The 27,421-nt window shown below is 34.4% G+C and overlaps 1 protein-coding gene across 1 annotated transcript; it reads left to right on the forward strand.

Annotated features, from left to right (window-relative positions):
• The first annotated feature begins 1,922 nt into the window (after window positions 1-1,922).
• On the forward strand, window positions 1,923-27,147 carry LOC126815855 (carbonic anhydrase 6). The gene is made up of 8 exons (XM_050541849.2): window positions 1,923-2,085; window positions 19,239-19,280; window positions 20,696-20,869; window positions 21,492-21,637; window positions 22,115-22,210; window positions 23,245-23,311; window positions 24,007-24,170; window positions 25,197-27,147. Exons 1-8 carry the CDS (start codon window positions 2,040-2,042, stop codon window positions 25,983-25,985), a joined length of 1,524 nt encoding a protein of 507 aa, XP_050397806.1. The 5' UTR covers window positions 1,923-2,039; the 3' UTR covers window positions 25,986-27,147.
• Window positions 27,148-27,421: the final 274 nt, after the last annotated feature.

The following is a 27,421-nucleotide window of genomic DNA, read 5'->3' on the forward strand; positions in this document are numbered from 1 at the left end:
ATGTCATCATAATTGATTGAAACATTGATCTCAATCTTATATAACAATCGTCTACGGTATTTTTATATAGTTAAGTCTATAGGGGTCTATCATTAGGATAATAATAGGGTCCATTATCCCTAACAATAAAACCCCTATTATACAACATTACATCACTTATTTTAGGGATTCCAAAAGGTTATTGGTTATTGACCCAAGCTAATGCTTTCTATACTGGTTTATTATGGTTTTTAAACAGTCATTGACCTTCGTAAGCTATATTAAATGAGAAGTCTCTACTTTCTGAGTTTTTGGTAAAATCCGGTCACCTTGACAAATGACTTTTATTAACAATAATTAATTTATATATTATCACCAGTTATGATTTTAGAGGCCAAGATGACAAAACCAATCTCTCATTCCCCAAATTCAATGTTTTCATCACATTCTTTCATCCTAAGTTCAGTGTTGGCAAAGAAAGTTTCTTATATTTTTTATCAAATCCGATCTCTTTGACAAACAACAACTTTTATTCATAATATTCCTTGAGATAATGTATTAAGATTATTTACCAGGATTTTGTTCCTGCTCTTCCTCGGCAGTATCCCCAAGTGCTAGCGATACTTGTACTGTTATAGGGATTCTTCCACTTTCAGTGATACTTTGGAATTTTGTTATCACCAGTCAGTTATGACTTTTTTTTACACATGCAACCCTGACGACAAAATCGATCTTCTCAAGAGAGAGAGAGAGAGAAATGGGGTTTGACGTCCACTAGACACAAACTAGTTTATTTCGGGACTAACTCAAACTAGGTCATTTTGGGACTAACACATGGTTCAAATTTTATTTCATCACGTACAACCGGGGAATCGAAACCCCGCCAGTTGACTCAATGACAGACCATATGATACAGCGCGCACAAGCTAACCCTCCCCCCCCCCCCCAAATCGATCTCTCATGCTCTGAATTAAATGTTATCGTTACATCCATTTTTGAGCATTCTCTAGAACACTTTAGTCCCAGATTAGATCTTGATATTGGCCGGGAAAGTATCTCAGGATTTTTCACCGTCTATTAGTGGTGCTGAACAGAGGGCCTGACAAAGGACAGCATCTTGTTGTTGGAATGGGACAAAAACAGTGAGGTACCATAGTCAGGTTAGCATGCAAATAAAAGAACTCTTGAGTGTTGGAATTCCATGAAGAATGGGCGGAAATGCTGCTGCCAAGAGAGAGTGAGAAATAGGGTTTAACATCCACTCGACACAAACTAGGATATTTGGGGACTAACATATGGTTCAATTTTATTTTAATAATTTGCTTGTGCATAGGGGTCTTTAGCAGTGGGAGGAAACAAGAGGACTCAGAGTAAACCCATGAGGTTGGACAGGCGAATTGAAACCATGCCACTTGAGTAGCCTGGTTGGTGCAGTGAAGCAGGATATTAAACACCATTTCAGGTCTCTTCATTTTCTGCTGTGTGGTCAACGTCAGTTCAATTTACTAAATAAAAACATTGAACTATAAAATCATTTATTAAAAATTCATTCATCACAAAATATTAATTCATTATATTATAAGTCACACTTTTAACCAAATTCTTTTAAACACACCCCAGGGGCATCTATTAGATCTAATCTGAAGAAAGATCTCTCATTAGTTCAGGTAGAAACATACCTGTATGACCTCTCACTTGTGAACTACGACCTCAAGTAAATAAACTAAGTTCTGTTTGTTTCTGAAAAACAAATTCTCATTTCCTTGATTATCACCCAGTCCTTAATAGTCACTGAACATCATAAAAAATATGTCTTGTTAATGGAGACTAAATGAGTAAACCGAAGGGCTAATTCCCTGCAACAAGAATCCAACAGTTAAAGCATATTACCTAAGTGACCTCTCAACTTTAACCTGTGAACTATAACCTCAGGGAAAATTATATGTAGGTGTGTAGCTGTGACAAGTAGAAGACAGTATAGTTGGTGTTTTGCACCTGACAAGTCAAATTCACCTATTTTCACCTGTATAGAATCTCGTTGTCTTACATTAAACTGCAACATGACGCCTTATCTCAGTGGATTATTATTGATATGTACATTTATAGGTAAGTCTGATAATTTACTGATGAAAAAAAAAAACACAATTTTTTTTTTATTATTAATTTTATCTAAATACGATTCTTATATTGGAATTTTATTTGGTTTCTTTTTAATAATGAAAATTTATTATTACATTTACCTGTATTCACTTTGCTGAAATCTCCTTATTTTATAATACCTGTTCAAACAGGATTTCTGAAAATATCTTATAATTAATATGTTTTTCTCCAAAATATTGGATTCTTGTATTTATCGTTAAGACTTGTTGAAAATATATATTTTCTGAAAAACATTGGATTTTTATTAATATTATATGCAATCATTGTTACGAATTGCCGAAAATATATTTTTATTTGAAAATCTAGCTGGTTTTTTTTACCTGAGTAAAATCTATACAATACATACTACTGGTAATAACATTTCTTTTATTACTATTCAATTACTTTTTCCGAAAAAAAAGGAAATACATCATTATAGGAGCAGGGCATTAAACCCCATTTCATTCATTCACAATACCTCTCTGTCACTATTGAATTTCACCTGAGATCCCAGGTATACATGTAACACAATACACAGGTATATCTATATCTTAGTCTTAATATTAATATGTACCAGATAAATCTAATTTAATTTCATTCTTTCAAAATGAAAATTTTGAATATCTAATTCAAAGATAAAATAGAATTAACTGATTCATCCAACTAACATTTCCGATCTAATATAGTCAAAAGCAATTTCATTTTTTGATCTTCAGGATCTTGATAACAAACTAGCCATTCTAGTCACATAAACAATATTTTGTTTAAAATTTCAAAACTTATAAATTTTGGACTAACAAATGTTCAGAAAAAAGCAACCAAGAAATTTTTTGTTTTAATTTTATTTATTTTTTTTCAAAGAAATAAAAAAAAATATAATAGGAATTCCTGGAGAATTTATTTTTAGAATTTAATCTTTATTTTGAGTAAAATACTGTTTGGTTACTTTACTGTTCAGTATTTGAACATAATTTTTTAAAACGGGCCTTTATTGAATAAAGTACAGAGCAGAAAGCCAATAAATGGCAGTAAATGAATGTCCCTATTTCTACTGTCAATAATCTGGTAACGTTAACCATAAGGTACACATTCTTAGGAAGCCACACGCTGGCTCACTAATCAGGAGATCCAGCGTTCGATCCTGGTGCTGGCCACAGAAGTTCATCTGAGTTTTCCAGAGTGGTTTCCAGTTGTCATTGAAGCAGGATTGAGGGTCGGGTGGGGAAAAGTGTCTACCGGTATTCATATGAGAATTTGTGAGCATGTAAAAAGAATTTGATAAATAGTAGGCAGATATATTTCTCATAGAACACTACATGGCATATACCTGTCCTCATTAGCCCTGTTACATTCTTAGATTAAAATTGAGGACAGCAACAGAAACCCCAAAACTCCCAGCAAAGATTATACAGATTCATAAGTTGGCCTACATATAAAATTAGCTATTCTCCTAATTCAAGGTTCATAAATAATTCAACATGACCGTGAATTGTATTTTATGATTTAATCCAGTCTATAGTAAAGTGAACAAGGGGTTTTATTATTTGGTTTGGTCTAAAAACTATCAGAACACAATAAATAATGATATTCGATTATTATGGCTGACCAACATATTTGGTTCGGACTAAAAAATATCAGAACACAATAAAAAATAATGCTATAGATTATTATGGCTGACCAACATATTTGGTTCGGTCTAAAAAATATTAGAATATAAAATGCTATAGATTCTTATGGCTGACCAACATACACCTATTAACCTAAATTTATTCACCTCTCTGCCGATTTTGAAAGACAAAAATCTGACACATTAGAATCTGTGAGGCACTCATGCAGCTTTAAAGCCAACATGGACATTAAATAAGAGAGAGAGAGAGAGAGAGAGAGAGAGAGAGGGGTGGGACAGTAACACAAACTAGATTAGTATGGGACTAACATAGGGTGAAACTTTATATCATTCATTCGCTTGTGCATAGATGTCTACAGCAGCAGAAGACATTTGTACAGCACCCGCAACCAGGAGAAAGGGGAAAAGGGGCAGAACAGTTTAATAGAATAACATCCATGTCCTGCAAATCGTTACTCAGTTTGTTATAAAACTTATTTATCTAACTTTGACCATTACATGGGACAATAGTTTATCTGCCATTCAATGTGAACTAGGTCATTTGGGGACTAACATATAGTTTAATTTTATTTCAATAATTTGCATTCGTGTAGAGTTCTTTAACAGTGGGAGGAAACCAGAGGACCGTGAGAAAACTCACCAGACTGGACATACAATCCTACAACTTGTCACATACAAGCGATTTCATTTGCACGTGTTAAACCACTAGACCACCCAACACCCCAGTAGTTTTAAAATTGATGTCCAATATGTCCAATAAAATACAAAATTACTGGGCATATGAAGACTGCCCATGAAATACGACAAGAGAATATAAAGTGGATTATTTGTCTGAGTTACTACCATCCTGTTGTCTTTACCCCCAGACTAACGAGTCATCAATCATGTGGTATATAACAATTTAATTCATGTCTTTTCCTGCTGTCATAAACTATCATTTATCACAGAAAGCCCAGATTAATCCTGTAGTCAGTGACTACTAGTTATAATTTCTGCGTATGTGTCTTGTACACCTGATTAAATCTCATCAAATTAAGCAGTATAAATAAAATAAATGAAATGATATTTGAGTTGTTTAACTTCATATACTTTTACGGGGGGGAGGGGGGATGGCCGAACTGTATCATAAGGCCTGTCATTGAGTCAACTGGCGTGATTTCGAATCCCCCCGGTTGTACATGACAAGGAGTAGGGTCGCCGTCCAACCTCGTGGGTTTTCTCCAGGTACTCCGGTTTCCTCCCACTGCTAAAGACCCCTATGTGCAAGCGAATTATTAAAAAAAAAAAAATTGAACCATATGTTAGTCTGAAATGACCTGGTTTGTGTCGAGTGGACATTAAACCCCATTTCTCTCTCTCATATACAAATCCCAGTTATAGATACATTACCAAGGACCTGAATCTGCCTATAACAGGTCTATTTCCTGGCTTCAAATCTTAAAGGGGCATTAGGTAAGAAAAGAAGAGTTGACAGTTCTCGCTAGAATAGTTAAAAAAATAGATAATGAAAAGGGAATATGTTGAAAATTTCAGTGGAATTACTTCACTCTGTAGTCTCAATTGTTATTCACTTATTGGTACTGTTGTTATGATAATAAACAAAGTCTTGATTATCCATGTTTACGGTAACCGCATCAACAGCAAAAATTATTTAAATCAACTTAATATCACAGCCATCTGATGGCATCAAGAGTTGAATATAGTCTTGGTAAGTTAATTAAAGTCTAATATATAATTTATATAACATTTAATGCTTAAAGAAAGTCCTGCAATTTAACTCTTGAATAATGCTTGTTTAAATAAATTATCATTTAGACAATTATTCAAAATCAACCCTCTAGACTAACAGATGGCTGAGTAATTTGAAAATATCTGCCATATCTTCGTTAAACGTTAAAACGGAAAATCAAAACTATATTAATAATCATATCAACAGTACCTGACATTTGAGACCATTTATGCTATTTTTTGGTCAAAATTATAAACATTCATAATTTCGCTCAGAATAATGTAATATTCATTTTTCATTACCAGTATCTATTTTGAACTATTATAGCAAGACTGGCTAGCTTTTTATCTAAATCTTATGTAATGAATCATTAAATAAAATGTAGGCCCTAGGTACAACCAACGATGTGTATTTATTTATAACCAACGTGTAACTCTGAAGACTGGCACACCTTAAACACATACATCCTGTATGCAAGTACAAATATCGGTTCTTTTATTTACACTCATTCTTATTAAAGAAAGCAAATAGTTACCCCATCCCCTAACCCTTACCTATTCTATTTATAGGATTATATCATTAACAAATATTCATATTTATATCAGAGACATCATTTTATTCACAGAATAATATCACTATTGAATATTCATATTTATATCAGAGACATCATTTTATTTACAGAATAATAAAAATATCAAACTATTACAAACATGAATATTCATATTTATATCAGTGCCTTATTAAAAGTGTATCATTCTATTTATAGAATAATATCAGTAATGAATATGAATATTCATATCAGTCCCCAATTGACTAAACATTGTTCACATACATGTTTCAAAAGTTAAAAATATGTTCTATTTTTTAAATGTATCGATGCTGTTATTATGTAATTTTAAAATCACATTTAAGTCAAAAATAATCTTTCATCAGAAATTAGGTGACTTGTATGGAAAGGATATAACTATATTTATCTAAGACACCACACAAAGATGTGAAATCAGCAGAAACCAATGTAAACTTCAAATGGCCATAATTTATATCAGAAATGATCGACATGCTAAGATTTTTTATGAACATCAATGATATTTTTGCAGTACAATTTCAGGAGATTTAATTTCACCAGAAACATCATTATTTCCATTTAATCCAAAAGCTGAGTGACTTTACGCTGGCTTTTGATTAGATAATACAATCTGCAAATAATACATGAACAGATCTCTACTCACGCTATATTTTATGAAGTTATTTAAGTGGCATTTATATTAGAAACTGAATGAAATGGGGTTTAACGTCCTACTGTTTTGCTCCTATTGAGCTAATGAAGACGGGCATATGCCATACAGTGTGCTATGAGGGAAATTTTGCCAGGCAGTGGCACTATGGTCTTCCCTTATATCGAATTCCAACTACCAAAGGATCTTTAACGTGCATGCCAATGTATACATGGGTCCTTGGTTTTTCATCCCATCCGAACGACTAGACAGTTGTCTTTGTCAGGTCCTCCGATCTGCAGAAACTGAATGAGCATAACACAACACAATCATATAGAATACAATTTATGGATAAGACGAGAGAACCCTCGTCAAAATGTCGCCAGAAATAAACTTTTAAGTAATTGATAAAACGGCAGAACGTCCCGTCAAGAGGTCGCCAGAAATAAACTTTAAGCAACTTGTATTCCATATAATTTGTCACATGTTATATTCAATCATATAAGGGAAACAAGTTCATGTATTTTTAATATAGTCGAGGAATGTCGTTTGGTAAAAAAAAAATTCATGAGCAATCAGTCATGAAATCTTACGACAACGGAGTTAAAAAATTTAAAGAGAAAACACTGGAGATAACAAAAGTTACTTTATCTTTCGTTTGATGTGTGGTTTACGAGAGTGACATTGAACAAATACATAAACCTGCACAATGACATCACGATAGAAAGATGGCACTCTGGAAAACGTTAATAATTTTATAATTTATGCGTATAGCGACAATGATTCATAACACAGATTCAAATGTAGTGAAATGAAATGAAATGAAATGAGGTTTAACGTCCTACTTTTCTACTCTGACTGGGCTAAGGAAAATGGGCATATGCCATGCAGTGTGTTATAAGGGACATTTGGCCCCGACAGCGGCGCTATGACCTACCCTTATTTTCAGATCACAACTGTCAATCAGTAAACAGGACCTTTGTTTTTCGTCCCATCCGATCGACTATATATCATCCCTTGCCTTTAAATCTTATTCAAGTATCTATATGTCGTAATTTTATGAATAACGGAAAGTGGTGACCCATAATTTATAACTGCCTGGGGATGATCATTCTTGAAAACTCAGCCCTTCGACCTGTATTTTTGCTTCTTATTATTATGTTGTCATTTTAGTATGTTTGTTTCAAAGTGACTACTGTCTTCATTAGCCCCAAGGGTACAGAAAAACAGGATTTAAAATTTCCATTTTATTTTAAAGTGAATATAAATACAAGAATTGACAACCTTTTGATTAATAGGTTTAGCATATACGACAAGTGAAATTGGGAATTGTAATACATCTTGCATATGTTAAATTTTTATTTCAATGATTTGCTTGCATATAGGAGTTTTTAGCAGTGGGACAAAAGCAGAGCACACATAATATTTCAAGAAAATAACTTTTAGAAATAAGTATTGGACTTGGGGGATAAAAACCTCATGGACATATATATTAACTTAAAAATAAAATGCTCTTGGACAAGTTAATGATATTATAAAAAATTTTTTTTTTTAATGGATTGCTATTGCATATGTGTGGATGATCATAAATTTCAAGAAAAATGATCTTTTAAAATAAATAATTATTAGCTTCAGGTATTTTACAAGGGGATGATATTTCAAGTAATCTCCTTCTAGTATAATGTTGTAGGAGGAGTTGATGAATTCTGACAAGGTGTATTACCTGTGTAAAGTTTGTATTTCACCTGAACTTTGTCTCGTGTAACAACCACTGGGTAAACACAACCATGTGCTCGTTTTAAATATATTCTAGTTTACGCACAGGAAAAAATAAAACAACCTCTTGAACACATCGTTTATTACAGGTAAATTCTAAAAGTACTGTTATTGATCTAACGTAAAATTGAACATCACTGAAGAATGATTAATGAGAATTTACATAATTGTAATGGTTGTAAGTCATGTATTTCACTGATAAAATAAAAATATAAATTTTTTATTGACATTATTCAATATTGAATATTGATCATTTTTACAACTGTATAATTCAATTTGGTTCATTAGTAGTTTACATAACTGTGTGAGAGAGAGATAGAGAGAGAGCGTCCTATCCACAAAGCTAATGATTCATTGATATTGAAACATTAATGTAACTAGAAAAATCTGTCACGGTTACACCACATGCCTGGGGCAGCGTGCAATTGTCAAGTAGTAGAGAATAACACGCTTATGTTCATGAGGGTGTGTGGCTTCTTGGAGATAGGGGCAAGTGTAACTAGTCAATCGGAAGGGACACAAAAATTAGGTATTACATCTCTAAATTACCATATATAGATTTGTCTGAAAATTACCATAATATTGTGTTGATGAATAATTTAGACCCTCTTCCTTTCTTGTAAAAGATAAAAACATCCCATTGTAGTTTTCACATATTACACCTTTACATATAATGTAATTAACCTTTGAGCAGGTAAAAATAAATAGATTCATCACCAGATCCTCACTATGCTGGTAGACACCAACAGTCAGTCAGATAGACGGATAGGTTGACAGTCAACTTGATGAATGATGATTTATGATATGACTGATTGTTAACTGTCTGACATCTCAGGATACAACAAACAATTCAACTTTATTGTTAGGCTAATAAACATCATGACCAAGATGACCAATCCTATTTATGGAGCCAATGTTTTATAGTTGATTTATATCATGTTGATGCTTTAGGCCACACTAATTTGAATTTCTGTTTTGCAGGAACATCCCAATTAAAAATTCTGCCTGCAATTTCTTCAGGAGAATACTAATCAAAAAACAAAAAGTACTATAGTTACTCTTCGCAAAAGCTTTAAGTTCCAAATATATAAGTTTTGAAATTATAACAACACATTGCATACAAGAATTAAGTGAGTTATTTATTGTTAAAGACCCTGGAGAACTAAAAATTAAATTGTTTTGGCCTTACTCATTAAAACAGCAAGGATGATCCATATAGCCTGAATCCCTGGCCCAATCATTTTTTTATTAATTGTGAAGCCTAGTCCTTTGGATGGGATGATAAACCAAGGCATGCACGTACCCATCTTCCAAATCCCCAGTGGTATCGTTCCATTCTACTCCAATATACCATTCCTACATGCAAATCATTAGAATAAAGGTATCCCAAAATGACCTAGTTCGTGTTGAGTGGCAAATAAACTTGATTTCTCTTTCATCCATTTTGGTGGGGGTGGGGGTGGGGGGAGGGGCCCAAAAGAATGTACTTCAGAAAGCATTCATCATCTGATGATAATAAATTTTACATTTTTTAAAAATTAACAAGTTATACAATGCTAAATGTTATCTATGTAACTGGTGTTGTATATACATGTAGTTGCAAAAAAAAGTCAGAAACTCATTTATATGGCAATCTGGATTTGACTTCTGCTTAGAAAACCTTGAAGTAGAAAAGTAGTGTGTTATTAAGTATTGAACGGCATTTTCTATTATCTTATCTGTCGTTATCTAGCTAATTGTGAAGGTTTGATGACTATTTGACATTCCACATTGATTTTTATCAGTTTGTCCAGCTGGTATTATAAAATAAGTAGATTAGATGTAGATAAGTCAGGGAAGAAGAATGAAGGAAGGTAGAATGAATTACAGGGCGTAGAGGGAAGGTACTTTGAGTGAAGTAGAACGAAGCGGGGCTAGAATGAAGGGAGGTAGAATGAGGGAGGTAGAGTCAAGGGGATTATAACAAAAGGATATAAGAGCGAATTAATCTCTTTAGAATTAAAGGGGTGTAGAATGAAGGGAGGAAGAGTGAGGTAGAGTGAAGGGGAGTAGAGTCAAGGGGATTATAATGAATGCAATCTGATTAAAATACAGATTTATATTTCGTTTGGTTTTTTTGTACTTTCGATGGCTTACACTACATGAAGATCTGACAAGTTATAACATTAGGTCACGTCAGGGGTCAAAAGACCGACTTTTGACCTATGATGTCAGACATTTGATTAACCAATCAGCATTGAATTTATTAGTGGATTACCCACAGTTCCGGTCAAACACTATGACATAAGAGGTAAATTTAAAACAGTGATGACATGTACTTTGGTAAAAACTCAATCACATGTAGGTAAAAGATCTCTGATGGCTTACATTGTAATATTCTTGATTTCTTGATTATTAGATTTAAATAACACATCAAATAAAAACTATATTTCATCGGAATCAAAGACAACCAACATCCATTCAAACTGGAAACAAACTATCAAAGACACCCAGCATCCATTTAAATTGGAAATAAATCTTAAACAATAATTAACTGAAACAGGAATGTAATAACTTCACGGTTATCTTTACCATCTGTCCATACAGATTTATCATAATCTAGTTTGTTATAGCATGCCATATCAGTTAATCCTCACCATGCATAAAAAATATTTATGATTGACTCATATCTTCAAGGAAACTAAGAAACGATTTTTATGAATTCAATTGAATCATATACAAGAGTAGTAAACTGCAGGTGATTAATGTGTTCTTCTTTCAGTTTCTGAAACTATGACTCAAGACAGAAAATGAAATGAAATGGGGTTTAACGTCCTACTGTTCTGCTCCTATACTGGGCTAATGAAGACGGGCATACGCCATGCAGTGTGCAATGAGGGAAATTTTGCCCGGGCAGCGGCACTATCGCCTACTCTTATATCGAATTCCAACTGCCAAGGGATCTTTTACGTGCATTCCAATGTATACACGGGACCTCGATTTTTCGTCTCATCTGAAGGACTAGACAGCTGTCTCTGTCAGGCCCTCCGTCCTGCATCACTGACAAGGGGGAATCACGCCGGAAAATCTGGATGAACTTTCTCGGCCAATGCAGGGATCGAACACCCGACCTCCAGGCTAGCGAGCCAGCGGCTTATCCACTTAGCCACGTGATCCCCCGACTCAAGACAGGATAAACCTAATCTTTCAATAGCAGAAAATTTAGCCACAGCAACCCCTTTTCACAATTAAAGCTGGAGTTCTCTTGGCACCATTAAACTATAGCCCCGTTTACACTTGGCCACAATAAGCGTGCCTTTCTCAGACCAGATAACAAAAATTTAACCGTGCCGTGTTTGGCACCATGCTGCGACACCTCACTTTAGTGGGTCAAATTGGCACGGTACTCAGTACGTCACACTTATGTCTGACCCGTTTACACTACAAAAAAAATTAATTGTACCGTAATGTGAACAGGTTCATGGCTCTGTTAAATTCAAGCAAGAGACGTAATCTTTCTAAAATATCTGGTATCAATTCCAATTTAATTTAGTATTCTCCTTCCAGATTAGCCTGGTTAATGCAGAGCACATCGATAAACAATAGTTTGTTTGTATATTCAAATTAAGACATTTTAATCTGTAGTTTGATGTGTCATGCAAGAGATAATATCACCACAGCAGAAATCTGTCACAATTTTGAGCTTAAAAAAGAATGTCTTGTCTACATTTACATTCTATGAAATATGGAACATGGTTAAAAGATCGTATATATTTATTTACTCCAGTCGATTGAGAGAGAGAGTTTAATTATTTTTTTTTTTAATTCTGATCAAAGCTTCTGATTCTGATGTAAAATAAGAAAATTATTTTCTGGTTCACTTAATTTGTTGTAATTCATGGAACACAAGTTAATTGACCTATACACTCAGGAACCTTTCTGTTTAACAAATAAAATCAGTATAGAATTAGAGAAAAAAAGAGAGAGAGATGGTTTGTCTGTTATGGCATGGACTTTATAATAGTCCAAGCCCTAAGGTTATAGCTTTTCACACTGACACTCAAATCGTTCAGTTTATTTACCATATTTCTTTTAAGTTTTAGGAATAGATGTACACCAATTGTAGTTTTCCTTTTATCTGAAATCTGTAAGATTAGATCTAGTTGTAGATATAGCCTTTAACAAGAATTATCTGAAATCTTTGGTTGGTTATGTAAATCTAGGCTCAATGCTAAATGGAATGATTACCTTCTTATAAAAGGTCAAAATGTAATTTATATAGTCTGGCATTCAGGTAAACTTTTGTTTCAAATAAGTTCCAGTACTAAGGCATCTTCAATAGAAAGCTTGATCTCACTCTGTACATCTAACAAGCCCTTCACGTAATACCCTGCATATTTCGGCACTAAGTTCGACTGGCTACTGACCCAGCTCGCGCTTTCCAGCTAAAATGTCTACCTGTGATAATCGAGCTGCAAAGTTCAAGGTTCGTTCAATGTCAAGGTGTCCATGGAGGTTGCTATGCTTGATTTGAGTGCGTTTGTGTCACAACCTCTAGATAACGTAGCTACAAGTTCGGGAAATGCAGACCAATGTCTAGCTCGATGTTGTAAAACTCGTGGTCGTTGCTTCAGGAACATGGTATACGGGAGCTTCTGGGTTCCATCCAGGTGTTGACGGAAGAGTTCCTCGGAATTTTCCAACATGGTTTTCCCTTGTCAGATATAGCAAACTACAGTATTTAGTCTCCCTCCTCTCTCATCCCAATTCCGCACACTTAAACTCCCAATCTACCTTTAAATTATATACCCAAACCCATGAAAAAAAAATTGTTAGTTCATTGTTCTGACTTTTATCTCTGGAATACAACATCATGAGTTGATTACAGGAAAATTTCCATAGATGACAACTACGTGACATGAAACTCACAGTTTTCATTTGTGCAATTAAACAGAATAATAATAGTAGACAGGTAATTTCACATTTTTATTTTTGATCTTCAGTGTGACTAACCAGAAATTTCAGCAAATTCAACAACAGATATTGTTCGAACATGTAGCTTGTTATAAAAAGATAAAATGAAAAATCAAACATATATTGAGTTTATTTCATGTGGTTTTTTTTATTTACGATGGAAAATAAATTAAATGGGGTTTAACATTCTACTTTTCTGCATGCAGTGTGCTATTAAGGGGATTTTTACCTGGACAGTGGCACTACGCCTACTCTTACGTAGAATTCCAACTGGTTCTCTTATGTGCACACCGAGAGCCATGGTGGCTAAGTGAGTAAGACTCTAACTAGTTCATTGGGATTTTCGAGCATGGTTTCCCCTTGTCTGTGGTGCAGAATGGAGAGCCTGACAAGGACGAAAAACTGTGGTCCCGTGTACAGATTGGTGTGCATATAAAAGATCCCATGGCAGTTGGAATTCGATATAAGAGTAGGCTGTAGCGCTGGCGGCACTGTCAATACAAAATTTCCATCATAGCACAGTGTATGGTGTATGCCCGTCTTCATTAGCTGATCAGAGAAGAACAGTAGGACTTTAAACTACATTTTATTTCAATTCATTTATGTGCACACCAACATGTACACAAGACCTTAGTTTTTGTCCCAAACGTCTAGATACTGTTCCTGGCCAGACTCCCTATCCTTCACTACCAACTGGGGTACTTTCTCGGTTAGTACAGGAATCGAACACAGGACCTCCTGGTCAATAATTCGCTTGTGTGTACGGGGAAAACAATGCACTTGGATGATATCCCATTTTTGTATTCCTGCGATTGTTTTCAAATTTGAGTGAAGTCTGTGTCACTACAGGCCCAGGACTGTACAGCGCAGTGGACGCTTACGGCTGGCCCCCGGAGCCATTCACTTGATTTGATATTTGTTTGTTTATTTGGTGCAATGTCTATTTTCTGTCTTGTCCGCAGGTTTATCTTGTAGATTATTGTTTTACGTGTAGTGCGGTCCTCCTGCACTTACTACTATGAGGTTGGGCAGGAGACTCTAATACTTGTCACATACACGCTTGGAATCAAAACCAAGGCACTTGACTCCCTGACAGCCCACTCGATCCTCTATCTTGACCCAAATCAAAAAGTTCTACAGCAATTTTAACATAGATCATGTTTTATTTCCAATCATAATTATTTCACCATGAATATTTTACTATTCATCAACAATCTTTTATGTAAACAATTGATTGAACTAAGTCAAAGTTTGGACAAAATCTCACGATGTTATGTAAAGTGAGATGACCAGTAATTTGGTTAAAGGAACAATACCCACATCTAAATGACAACAGGACTCAAATATAGATGTCTGGCTCAATTGGGGGTTATAACGATAAGAGGATACTTGTCAAAACATTGTGCTTTAAAAATAAACCAGTGATTGTTTCCCATAAAAACTGTGTTCTGTTACTAATATTGCCCTTTAAATGTTACATAAACTATTGATTAGAGACATTACTCAACTCTTGATGCCATCGGCTGTCTCAACTGTAATTATATTTTCACGTGTACATTGTCTGCTTATTTCTAAAATATACATTTCAGAGACAACTATAACACACTCACTGTAATTATATTCTCACTTGTGTAGTTGATTGAACATTGATTATTTATTTCTAAAATGTAAATACATGTATTTATATCTGACAGGGAGAGGTGTTTGATATTAGGCTATGTCAGTTCTCCAATCCCTATTCTGATACAAATCTGAATAAAAATATTGTTTATAAAAAAAATCAAAACAAAAAAAAACGGTTCAACCATTTAATGATTTAATTTAAAAATGGAGAAGCGAGGCTAAGCTACGAACAACCAGTACAGTGGTTACAATCAATGCACAACACATCGTCAACCCTTCAAAGGCTAATACCTTCGTTCAGAATGAAATTTGAATGAAATTTTCAATATACAATTATTCATTTTGCATTATCTATTTTTAAACTGTTATAGCAAGAATGACTAGCTCTTTATCTAAATCTTACATAATGTATTTTTAAGTGCTAAAGAGTATTCTTTGTTCTACCATACAACATACGCCCACGTCACGTTTTTACTGAGTATTCTTTATAATAAAAATTTTTATGTCAGAATTAAAAAGTCACCTTCATGTCCTCTCTCTACGTGCAGATGATATTTCACCAAAACAATATTACTGTCATATTTCATTTAAACTGACAGCTTTGTTTTTATTAAAGTAGTTTTATTCTATTACAGTTTTCCTTGATGATCGCAATCCCAAATACGTAAATATCAGAAAATATACTGAATATGTTTTCGAAAACATTTATTTATTTCTTAAGACAAAAGTCTTAGTCTTTTAGATTATTATTCTCAGTTTCTGCCCAGTTGTGATCGGTTTTGTCATTTTCAGAAGAAGTGCTGGTCAATTCATAGGATAAATTCTACATATCTTTTTCAAATGAAATGAAATGAAATGAAATGGGGTTTAACGTCCTACTGTTCTGTTCCTATGCTGGGCTAATAAAGACGGGCATACTCCATACAGTGTGCTATGAGGGAAATATTTCCCGGGCAGCGGCACTATCGCCTACTCTTATATCGAATTCCAACTGCCAAGGGATCTTTTACGTGCATTCCAATGTATACACAGGACCTCGTTTTTTTTGTCTCATCCGAAGAACTAGACCATTGTCCTTGTCAGGTCCTCTGTCCTGCATCACTGACAATGGGGAACCACGCCAGAAAATCTGGATGAACTTTCTCAGCCAATGCAGGGGTCGAACACCCGACCTCCAGGCTAGCGAGCCAGCGTATCTTTTTCAAACAATATAAGTTTTCAACTGTTTATAGGAACCTTTTTGCTCTATACCAATTTTTACCAATATTTTAATTGTTTTTACACATAATAACTACATTTATTGAGTTTTAAGTTTATATTTGACATTCTAATTTCATGGCATATAAATTGACTGACATGTAATAAGTTCTCTAGCTTATCTTAACTAAAATATAGCCCTTTATAAAACTTTTATTGTTTTAATGTATCAAATATTTCAATAAGAAACTATGTGCAAAGTTTTAATTTGTGTTTCTTGAGCAAAGATATTTCTCATAAACAGTGATTGAAGGTGAAGCAAATTCTTAACGTAAGTCTGAGAATACTTTGTGAACTGGGACTTCAGTTAAGAATTTACTCAACTTTTAATCTCTGTTTATGAGAAATATCTTTGATCCAGGAACTCAAAACTTTGCATATAGTTTCGTGTTAATGTATTTGATACATTAAAACAACAAAAAGGGGCTATATTTTAGTTAAAATAAGGCGAACAATTTTCAGTAAACTCTTAACTTAAGTCTGTGAACTGGGACCCTGGTCTTCATATACAGCTAAGGAAACACCAAATAGATTTTCTGTTCTGTAAAAATTGCCCTTCTTATATCTTCGTGAAACAGACTTATTCAAAAAAGTTATTGTGTCCCAAAGAGTGTGACAGACAGACAGACAGACAGACAGACAGATCCACTTTAATAGTCCCCTACTTTCTTTAAAAGGCAGAGGACAAAAAAACAAAAGTGCTTGGTTGTGCTGTTCAAAAGCTTTTAGCTCCAAATTTCTAAGTTTAGAAATTTTGAACAAAACTCATGTGATTCAAGTGATTTTTATTTATTAAGATCCCGAAAAACAAGAAAAGGTAACAGAGAATACTTTCTTTCTCCTTGCGTTCAATTGAAGGTGACACTTTTGACTTTGTAAAAACCCTCAAAATAATTGGAGTGTCAAATTACTACACAGGTTAATATATTGAGACAATTATGTTATAAAAATCTTCACATATATGAGATCTGATCTACATGTATGTACACTTATGGTCTTTTGACGTTTTTATCTGACTAAATCTGCTTTGATCTAGGTTTAAAGTCACTGATCGTCACAGAGATTTTCTGACAATATAAAGTTTTCCACAGTTTAATGTACTAAAATTGATTATTTAACCTTTAATTAAGAAAAGAAATGAAAATGAAAATTTCATTTGTAGATAATTTCAATTGTATTGAAAATAGATCCACCCAAATATTTTAGTCAACACTTATAGGTGGTGCTAGATTGTTTATATTGTCCGCAGTTGATGCCAAATGTTGTGAATTAAAACCATTTTTGGAACTTTTAACAATATTGTAGTTTGCAAGAGATTAAAAACTAGCAGCTTTAATAAATCGGCTAATATTTTGGGGGAGGGAGAGATGCTTAAGTTAAAGTTAACATTTCATATTTTTAAGTTATTTTTTTAAAATGTATTAAAATAAAGCCCTAAAATAGATGACATCTATAAACAGTCCTACCTTATTAAAGAATAATCCTATTAATCCTATAATTCACTATTGCCAGTTGAGAAATTGGCAAAAATATCATTTTCAACTTCAAATTCAAACGTTTGAAGATAGCTATTCCATGGTGGGGAATAGGAAAACAAGGGAGGTAATTGGGAGGTAATTGTGTTATTATTTCCGGTGTGAAGATGTTTAAGTGTGAGAACGATAACCTATGATCGTATAATAGTGAGTTGACAACTTTTGAGCAAAAGACATAGAAATAATTATGTTTTGACTTTCTTAGAAAATATGAAATTATAACTTTAAGCTGGTTTAAAAATAATGATTATTAAGCTAGCTTAACTTTGTCAACCGAAGGAATTAACCCAGCTTATAAACCCCAGTTCACTATATATCTGTCTTTCAGAAAACTTTTTTTTAAGCGGGCATACATAAATTGACCATCTTCCAAAAATACTGTTATTTGTATCTAAATTTCTTAATAAGATGTCATTAATAAGGGTTCTGTCACGGCTATCATTCAAAATATCTTATCTTTTCATTTTAATTCTACATGAAGCAGTTTGCATGAAAATAACATTAAACTCAATATGTCTGCCTCAGAGTCAAATAGAGAGAGAAATGGGGTTTACATTTGACCAATTTTATTTCATTAATTTGCTTGCACGTAGGGGTCTTTAGCAGTTGGAGGAAACCGGAGAAAACACACAAGGTTGGACAGGCGACCCTACTCCTTGTCACGTACAACCTGAGGAATCGAAACCACGCCAGTTGACTCAATGACAGATCATGATGCAACTTGCACACGCTAACCATTCGGTCATCCAAACCCTCTATGCCTCAAATAAATCAAAAAACATAACGTGCATATATATAGCCTGTACAACACCCTTAAATATCAATCAAATTGATAAGAATGCATATAGCAATTGTTGAAAATATGTATGATAGCAATATAAATGATTTGATCTCTATTTATTTTTTTAATATCTGATAAACTTACACTACCCTCATTAATTCCTTATCTAACCTTTTTAAAAACAAATCACACATCATTTAAATATACTATTACAGAAGTACTAACAAAGATAATGAAGGAAATGGAGTTCAAGTTGAAGGTCCTACTTTTCTCCACTAACACATCTAATGAAAACAGGCATATACCACATGTAGAATGATATTTGGCCTTGACTCATCATGAAATTCAAACTGTCAAGGATCCTGTGTGTACCCAAAACCTCAATTTTTCATTCCTTTTTTAAATTCTCACTTAATCTACCACAATAAAGACTATACCATTTGTGTATTGGTGGGTTTTACCACCGATATATGGCCAAAATTATTTAATTGCTTGGTTTTACAATACGGACAGAAGGCGAGCCTTTGTTGCCAATTGAAAGAGTTCCCTTTTTTCATTTGTAACTGTATTTTTTTTTTAATCAACAAATAAAATATTTTTTAATTAAATTTTCTCTCTTTTCCAGGTTCCAGTAGAGCAGGTCAATGGCGATACAGCGGACCTACAGGTAAATATGTCTCATATTCAAAACCCCAATAACAGAGCTGGACAAGGGTCAGGTAGGGAACGGGGGAGAGAGAGAGAGAGAAATGGGGCTTAACGTCCACTCGACACAAACTAGGTCATTTCGGGACTAACATATGCATGCATTGGTCTTTATCAGTGGGAGGACCCGGAGAAAAACTACAAGTTTGGACAGATGAACCTACTCTTTGTCATATACAAGCGGGGAATCAAAGCCACACCACTTGACTCCATGACAGACCTTATGATCTAAAGTGCATGTGTTAGAACATTTCCGCTCCCTACCCTGTTATAAAAGAGTTGTGATAGGCATATGGTAAGTTGTATAAATAATGACCGGCAAATATTATGAAACAGAAACCCTGCTATATACATTATATATGGTACATTAGTACTTATCTCAATGTAGGCCAGCAAAGGTACATATTATATATATTATACATATCAAAGATGACATATACAAGCAATAAAATTATATAAACAAGACAAAGATAATGTCATTTTAAGCCAGATTATTCATATGTCAAATAGTAAAAAAATATTTTTTATTTTTCAATGTGCATTTTTTGGAATATATTCAAATTCTCATGGTTTAATTCATGCAAAATGTACTCAGTTTAATTATATAACATTTAATTAAGAATACAGAATCAAAGTACCAATGCCATTTCGGGACAAACATATGGTTCAACCTTATTTCAATAATTCACTTGCGCAAAAGGGTCTTTAGCAGTAGCAGGAAACTGGAGGACCCGGAGAAAACTCACAAGGTTTGACAGGCAACCCTACTCCTTGTCACATATAAGTGTGGAATTAAACAATGCTAGATAATTTCCACACAATTTGTAATAACTTTGTAAATACTGAGCAAAATTAAACCATTTTTAGACCAATATTCCTCCAGGGCCGTAACTAGCTCAGAGCAACGAGGGGGAGGGGCGGGAAGTGTTCTCAGGGGTGCTGTAAAATTTACAGACAATGTATATCTTGTTTTTATGGTCGACAATTTTTTCAATCCACATGTAGCTATAGAAATTAGAATCAATCCACATGTAGCTATAGAAATTAGAATCAATCCATATGTAGTTATAGAATCAAGTCACATTTGGCTATAGCATCAACCCATGTGTAGCTATTATAGCAAATGTAGCTAATGAATCAAATCAACCCACATTTAGCTATAGAATCAACCCACATGTAGCTATAGAATCAAATCAACCAATCAAATGGTGACTCAGTGAGTAAAAGCTGGCTAGCTAATCAGGAGTTCAATCCTGTCCCGGCATAATTTCTGTCATAGCACATTGCCCTGATTGGTGCAGTAGGCTGTTAACCCTGCTTTATTTCATTTTTAATACTAAAAACTATTTTCTATTTCATTTTATTTGTAACTTTCAGGTCCGGATAGTTGGCATGAATTATTTCCAAGTGCTTGTTCCGGGGAGGAACAGTCCCCGATTGATATACAACCAGAAATGACCATGTTTGATCCAGATCTAAAAGATTTTGCCATCTGGTATGATCCTCCGAAACCGGGATCACGGATGTATGTTAAAAATAACGGACATGCTAGTAAGTTAATATACAATCTGTATTTCACACTTCTAACATTTTATAAAGATCAATATCTGAATAATCTTTATTAATCAATATATTACTAATCTTTATCAATCAATATATTAACAATATCTGTCAATCAATATCTGAATAATATTTATCAATCAATATCTTAATCATTTTTATCAATCAATATCAAGATAATCTTTATCCATCAATATCTGAATAATCTTTATCAATCAATAAATTTGTATTTATCAATCAATATCATGATAATCTTTATCCATTGGGCAAGCTGACAACCTGGCCAGTCCGCCACTGATGTTTATCAATGATACAATATATCTCTGATCTTTCAATTTGGATGGAAAAGACGAACTACAAACTCTGCAGTTATCTCCCTTTAATTGATAAGTTTGTTATATCTAGCATAAAATAACAAATACAAACTTGTTTGGTCTTTATTCATGTAAAATCAAAGAAAAGTGTTTTTTTCAGGACAGAAAATATTGTACTGTGGCTACTGCAGAATTTTTGTTCTGAGGCCATTGTAGAATCTTTGTTCTAAGACTTTATATAGTCACCATTCATTTTAATCATGAATTTATACAATTTGGTTTTTTTTATATAATTTTAGTTCAAGTTGATACTGTTGGTGACTTCTACGTAACAAATGGTGGATTAAATAACGTCTATAAAACATCCCAGTTTCATTTTCACTGGGGTAGTCAGGATCATGTCGGTTCTGAACATTTATTAGATAGTGTTGCATACCCTATAGAGGTAAATATTAAGATGGGTTTTTTTTTTGTTTTTATTCAATTTTATTGGAATATGGTGAAAATATTTACTAGGGTTGGCAGGCAACCCTTCTCCTTGTTATATACATGTATGCAATCAAACCCACTTAGCTCAATCACAGAATTCATGATTCAGTCCACCTGAAAACCCCCACAGCCCCAACCCTTAGGCAATGGAATATGAGAGAGAGAGAGAGAAATGGGGTTTAACAGCCACTCGACACAAACTAGGTCATTTCGGGACTGAAATATGGTTTAATTTTTATTTCAAAAATTCGCTTGTGCGTAAGGGTCTTTAGCAGAGGTAGGAAACCGGAGGACCCGGAGAAAACCTACGAGGGTGGACAGGCGAAGGATGTATAGAAAAGTAGGGTTTTGATCCCCACCTCATTTCATTTTTTTCTGTCTTTGTTTTCCTGAAGCGTAAGTTTTTATTTCTACTTCAACTGTTTTATTATAGATGCATATCGTCAACTACAACAGCGATAGATTTAATGATATTGCGGAGGCAGTGGTAGAAAAGGGTGGTCTCGCTGTTTTAGGTGTTTTATTTGAGGTAAGTTTATGCAGCTGTATGAAACTCTTGCCAATAAAGTCAGACATATACACAGGAATCAGAATCAGTGGATCCCACCCAGAAAACATATTCTATCAGCTTATTAACCATTACTACCCTAGCCTATAGCCTACTAGGTTTGCTTATTCCTTTCAGGCTAATCAAAATAGTCAATATAGTTGTTATTACCTCATAGTTCTATTAAAGGAGCTAAATCTCTATTCTTTGTCACCTTGAAATGGACACAAATGGGCCACAACGCATATAATAATGTAATATGATTGTAAACTAATTAACATTCAATCATTTCTGTTTTTACTGTAATTTCTAATTAGCTATAATATGTTTGGCAAAATATGCGAAGAGTCTCAACTGAGTAGCATTCTTTGGCATCTGGTTATTCCAGTCTACATCGGTAGTATTCTCCCATGGGATGTGTTTAGCCTCGTTCATTGAATCGCGTCATTACAAATTGTGCTCATAAGACAAAAAATATGACATCCTCCCCGTGTACAGTTGTTAGAATGCACGTAAATTAACCTATCGTAGTTTGAAGTTTGATGTAGAGAAATCAGAAACACGACTGTTGAGGTGATATTTCTTTCACACCACACAACAAGGGCATTTCATATCATTTAAATCACTCAAACAAGCGCCAAAAAAATGATTTGTTTGGATCATTAAGCAGAGATTTTTATTACAATCAAATGAAAGTGTTCTTTTTTTCCCTGAAAGGGGGAGAGAGAGGGAAATGGGGTTTAACGTCCACTCGACACATACTAGGTCATTTTGGGACTAACGTATGGTTTAATTTTATTTCAATAATTCGCTTGTGCGTAGGGTTCTTTAGCAGTGGGAGGAAACTGGAGGACCTGAAGAAAGCTCACGAGGTTGGACAGGCGACTCTACTCCTTGTCATGTACAACCGGGGAATCGAAACCATGCCAGTTGACTCAATGACAGACTCCCTGGAAAGAGATGTTTGATATTCAACAATCATTTGTATTAAAATGAATATTTATAATTTACTTCAGGTACAAGAAGAGGTAAATCCAGCATTTGAACCAATTATAGCCGCATTACAACAAGTTAAAGATCCAGGTATTGATCGACAAGTTATTAAAGTTTTTCAGTACATCATGTACTTATACTTATGACCACTCTTCGGAGGTCTAAGGAGACCTGGGACTTTATTCACAGAAACGTAAACTAAAGTATTTGAAGAATGCTGGCTTTTCATTGGCTCAGAGCTCAAATTTGTACAAGAATTACCGGTATAATCCCAAACCAATGAAAAGGCAGGATCCTTAAAATATTTTAGTTTAAGTTTTTGTGAATTAGGCCCAGTGCTTAAAGGGTTAAGGAATCTACAAGATGTAGAGATGAACATTCGTACATGGGTGCATCTGTGCCTGCCTCTCAATATTTCAAGCTCTGTACCGAGCACACTTTTCAATGCTAGCAGAATTACAGATGTTTGATTTTGAACATCCACATCCCAAAAATGAAAAAAATGAGCAATGAAAGGAACAATCAAAAATGAAAAAAATTGATCAGGCTCTGTGTAACCATACAGTCCACCACACCGGCAGTGGGACTAAGAAACAGATGTTTGATTTCGAACATCCACACCCAAAAACAAAAAAAAAAGAGCAATCAAAAATAAAAAACATCGATCAGGACGGTAAAGGTAAATTGCTGGGAAAGGCTCTCTACAGTCTAAACCAGCAGTGGGATCATACCAGAAATTTAACCAAAACATTAAATATTTGTTTTCTATATTTTATTATTCATAGAGGAAGGCAATTCACTGGAGATTGAACCACTGTCATTACGTAGTTTATTACCAAATGATATCAGTAAATATTATCGTTATAACGGATCACTAACGACACCTGGGTGTTTTGAAACAGTTACATGGACCGTCTTCCACGAAAAACAGAAAATATCTTTTGGACAGGTAAGTAAAATGTTGTAATTTCAAAAACTTTCTGATTACGTCTCTTTCCTGCTCTTATGGCTAAAACAACAATATCGATGAAGTCAATGCAGGAGAGACAGAAAGCGTAGTTTTAATATAGATGTTAATAACTTTCAACGCAAACAGTTTGAAAACAGCCGAGTGGTCTAACAAGACAGAGAGAGAAATGGGGTTTAACATCCAATCAATACAAACTAGGTCAATACAGGACTAACATATGGTTCAATTTTAGGCGTAGGCATCTTTAGCAGTGGAAGGATACTGGAGGACTCGGAGAAAGCCCACAAGGTTTGACAGACGACCCTACTCCATGTCCACTCAACACAAGCTAGGTCAATTCGGGACTTACATATGGTTCAATTTTAGGCGTAGGCATCTTTAGCAGTGGAAGGATACTGGAGGACTCGGAGAAAGCCCAGAAGGTTCGGCATACGACCCTACTCCATGTCACATACAAGCGGGGAATCTCTTTAGATACAAGGTCTATCATTGAGTCAAGGAGCCACGGTCGCTAATTAAAGTAAGACGCTGGCATGCTAGCCTGCCCGGTGTTGGCCGAGAAAGTTCATCAGGTTTTCTGGAGTGGTTTCCCCTTGTCAGTGGTGCAACATGGAGGGCATGACAAAACGAGGTCCAGTAAACACGTTGGCGTGTACTTAAAAGATCCCTTGGCAGTTGGAATTTGCTTTTCAAGCAAAATTTCCCTCATAGCACACTGTATTGCGTAAGCCTGTCTTCATTAGTGCAGTTTGAGCAGAACAGTAGGACGTTAAACCCCTTTTCATTGCATCTTCAATCCCAGGCTTTTACATGCCCATAAGTAGCATCATGGGTTTTCTCTGGGTCTTGCGGTTTCCTCACACTGCCGAAGACTACGATTTGCAAATGAATTATTGAAACAAAGAAATACCATATTACTCTCCCTCTTGATGAAAATGGCCACCCCTTTATTGTAATTAAGTTACACAATTACTAACTCTTCAATTTGTTGATTTTTCATTTCAGTTGTTGAAGTTCAGAAGAGTTCTACAACACAGACATCATAAACACCATAAAAAACATCATAAACGGTCTATGAGGCGTCGAGTAGAACGACAGGCAGAAGAAAACGCAGAGGCAGTACTTAATGAAATGGGAATCAAACACGACAATGTTCAAAAAGGCGAATTAATGTCATCACTAGTCAACCAAAAGAATCAGGAAGCTACCAGTACTGACGTGACATCCAGTCACATGACCAATACCCATGGCAGTAAAAGTGACGCCACTGTCTTGGCACTGAAAAGTTCTGATGCTACACAAGATCAACCGACAGCCATGGCACAGACTGACGTCACACACGAGGAAACAAAGGATGTTATTAGCGATCCTGATATGACAAAAGTAAGCGTTGATGAGGAAATTGCCAAACAAGCTGAAGAAAATATGAAAGAGTATACAGAAACTTTACTGGAAACCCCGACCGACACCCACAGCACTGCCGAAGAACCTACTGTTGTCACTAACCTAGATAGTCAGCCAAAGGAAGAAACGGGAGAAGAATGGGTTCAAGAAAATCTTGTTGATAATTTCCGACCCCCACAACCGCTAAACAATCGTATGGTTCATCGCAGTTTTAAGCTAAAAGACATTTACGAGGCGAAACCAAAATATGAGGTAGTCAATGAGCCTCAACCTCCAAAACAAAACGCAATAGGTGAAGTTTATTCCAAGAAAAACCCTGGAAATTCTGGTCATCAAGCTCAGTTTACGTTTTATTCTCTAATTCTTGTGTTCATCATTTCCTTTTTATAATAAATAAATAAACAAACACACTTCATCTTCATCGGCAATAATATTAACAAACAAACAAACAGACAAACAAATATGGAAGACGTAAACAGGTACTAGCTAGGGTATCACTTTCATTGGTTGGAATAATGATATTAGATTTCACGTCATCTCCAAAATGAAGTATTTAAAAGAACACAGCCATCTTGAATTGGGTGAAAAACAGTTACTAGCTACAATAGCACTTTGCTTGGCCAAAATATAATGATGTAAATTTCACTCGTCATCTCCGAAATAAAGTATTTAAAAGAACACAACCATCTTGGATTGAGTGAAAATGAGAGTATCATTTTGATTGGCTAAAATATAATGATATTAGATTTCATTTCATCTGCGAAATGAAGTAGTTGAAAGACACAGTCATCTTGAATAATGTGAAAATTGAAAGGATCCTTTTGATTGGTAATATATTGATATTAGATTTTACTTCATCTACGAAATAAAGTATTTGAAAAAAGCACAACCATCATTTTGATTGGCTGAAATACAACAATATTAGATGGACAAATGATATTTAAAGATACATTATGGGAGATTAGATAAAGAGCTGGCAGTTCTCACTATAATAGTTAAAAACTAGATAATGTAAAGGGAATTTACTGAAAATTTCAGTAAAATTGATCCACTCTGAACCAAGATTTTAGCGATTGAATTTTCAGCCTTGCCTCGATCATCATTACTAAAGTCGGTACGATAAAAAACATAGTCTCCATTATCCATATCATGATTAAATCAAGAATGAAAGTGGAGCAGCAAATGGTATCTTAATCCAGTAAACATTGCAGGCTAGCGTTGACATTGAGAGTTGATTATGGTCTGGATAAGTTAATTAATGTCTAATTAATAATTTAGATAACATTTAAGGCCTAAAGAAAGACCTGCAATAGGCAGATTTAGATCTTGCATAATGTATGTTTAACCTATTGGCCCTTACTTATTTCTTATACTGGTATTTTATTTGTCTATTTGTCTTTTTCTATGCACCTCTTCTCAACTTTTTATCATTTATTTTTGTCAAAAACTTTTAAAGTTTACAATTGTCTTTCATTCAATACATACTCCAGTTTTTTTTTAGAGAATCTAACATATCTAGATCTGATAAAATGCATTTCAAATTCAAATTTCACCCACCGATATTTGTTTTAATTACTATTATTCTATTAAAATGTACAAAAATTTAAATAATAAATGTAGTTTAATATTGTATAAAGCATAATAAAATATTATAGAACTAATCACATTTCTTTTATTTATTAATAAAAGCACAAGTTATGTTGTTATGGTGCCCAAAAATGTAATAATATGTAATATTTGGTGAGCAAGTGTTCGGGGAAGAAGGGGACAGTGGTCTGACTCCCTTCAATTATTGGCATGGCAGATGAAGTACCTTCCTTAATAAA

Source organism: Patella vulgata, chromosome 3 (genome assembly GCF_932274485.2).
Source record: "Patella vulgata chromosome 3, xgPatVulg1.2, whole genome shotgun sequence".
In the NCBI taxonomy this organism is placed as follows: Eukaryota; Metazoa; Mollusca; class Gastropoda; family Patellidae; genus Patella; species Patella vulgata.

What these genes read in the sequence shown, in the direction of transcription:
- LOC126815855 (XM_050541849.2), top strand. Translation starts at nt 2,040, where the DNA reads ATGACGCCTTATCTCAGTGGATTATTATTGATATGTACATTTATAG. An exon ending in GTGTTGCATACCCTATAGAG is followed by an intron (nt 21,638 to 22,114) that starts GTAAATATTAAG and finishes GTTTTATTATAG; the next exon opens with ATGCATATCGTCAACTACAA. An exon ending in TTTTAGGTGTTTTATTTGAG is followed by an intron (nt 22,211 to 23,244) that starts GTAAGTTTATGC and finishes AATTTACTTCAG; the next exon opens with GTACAAGAAGAGGTAAATCC.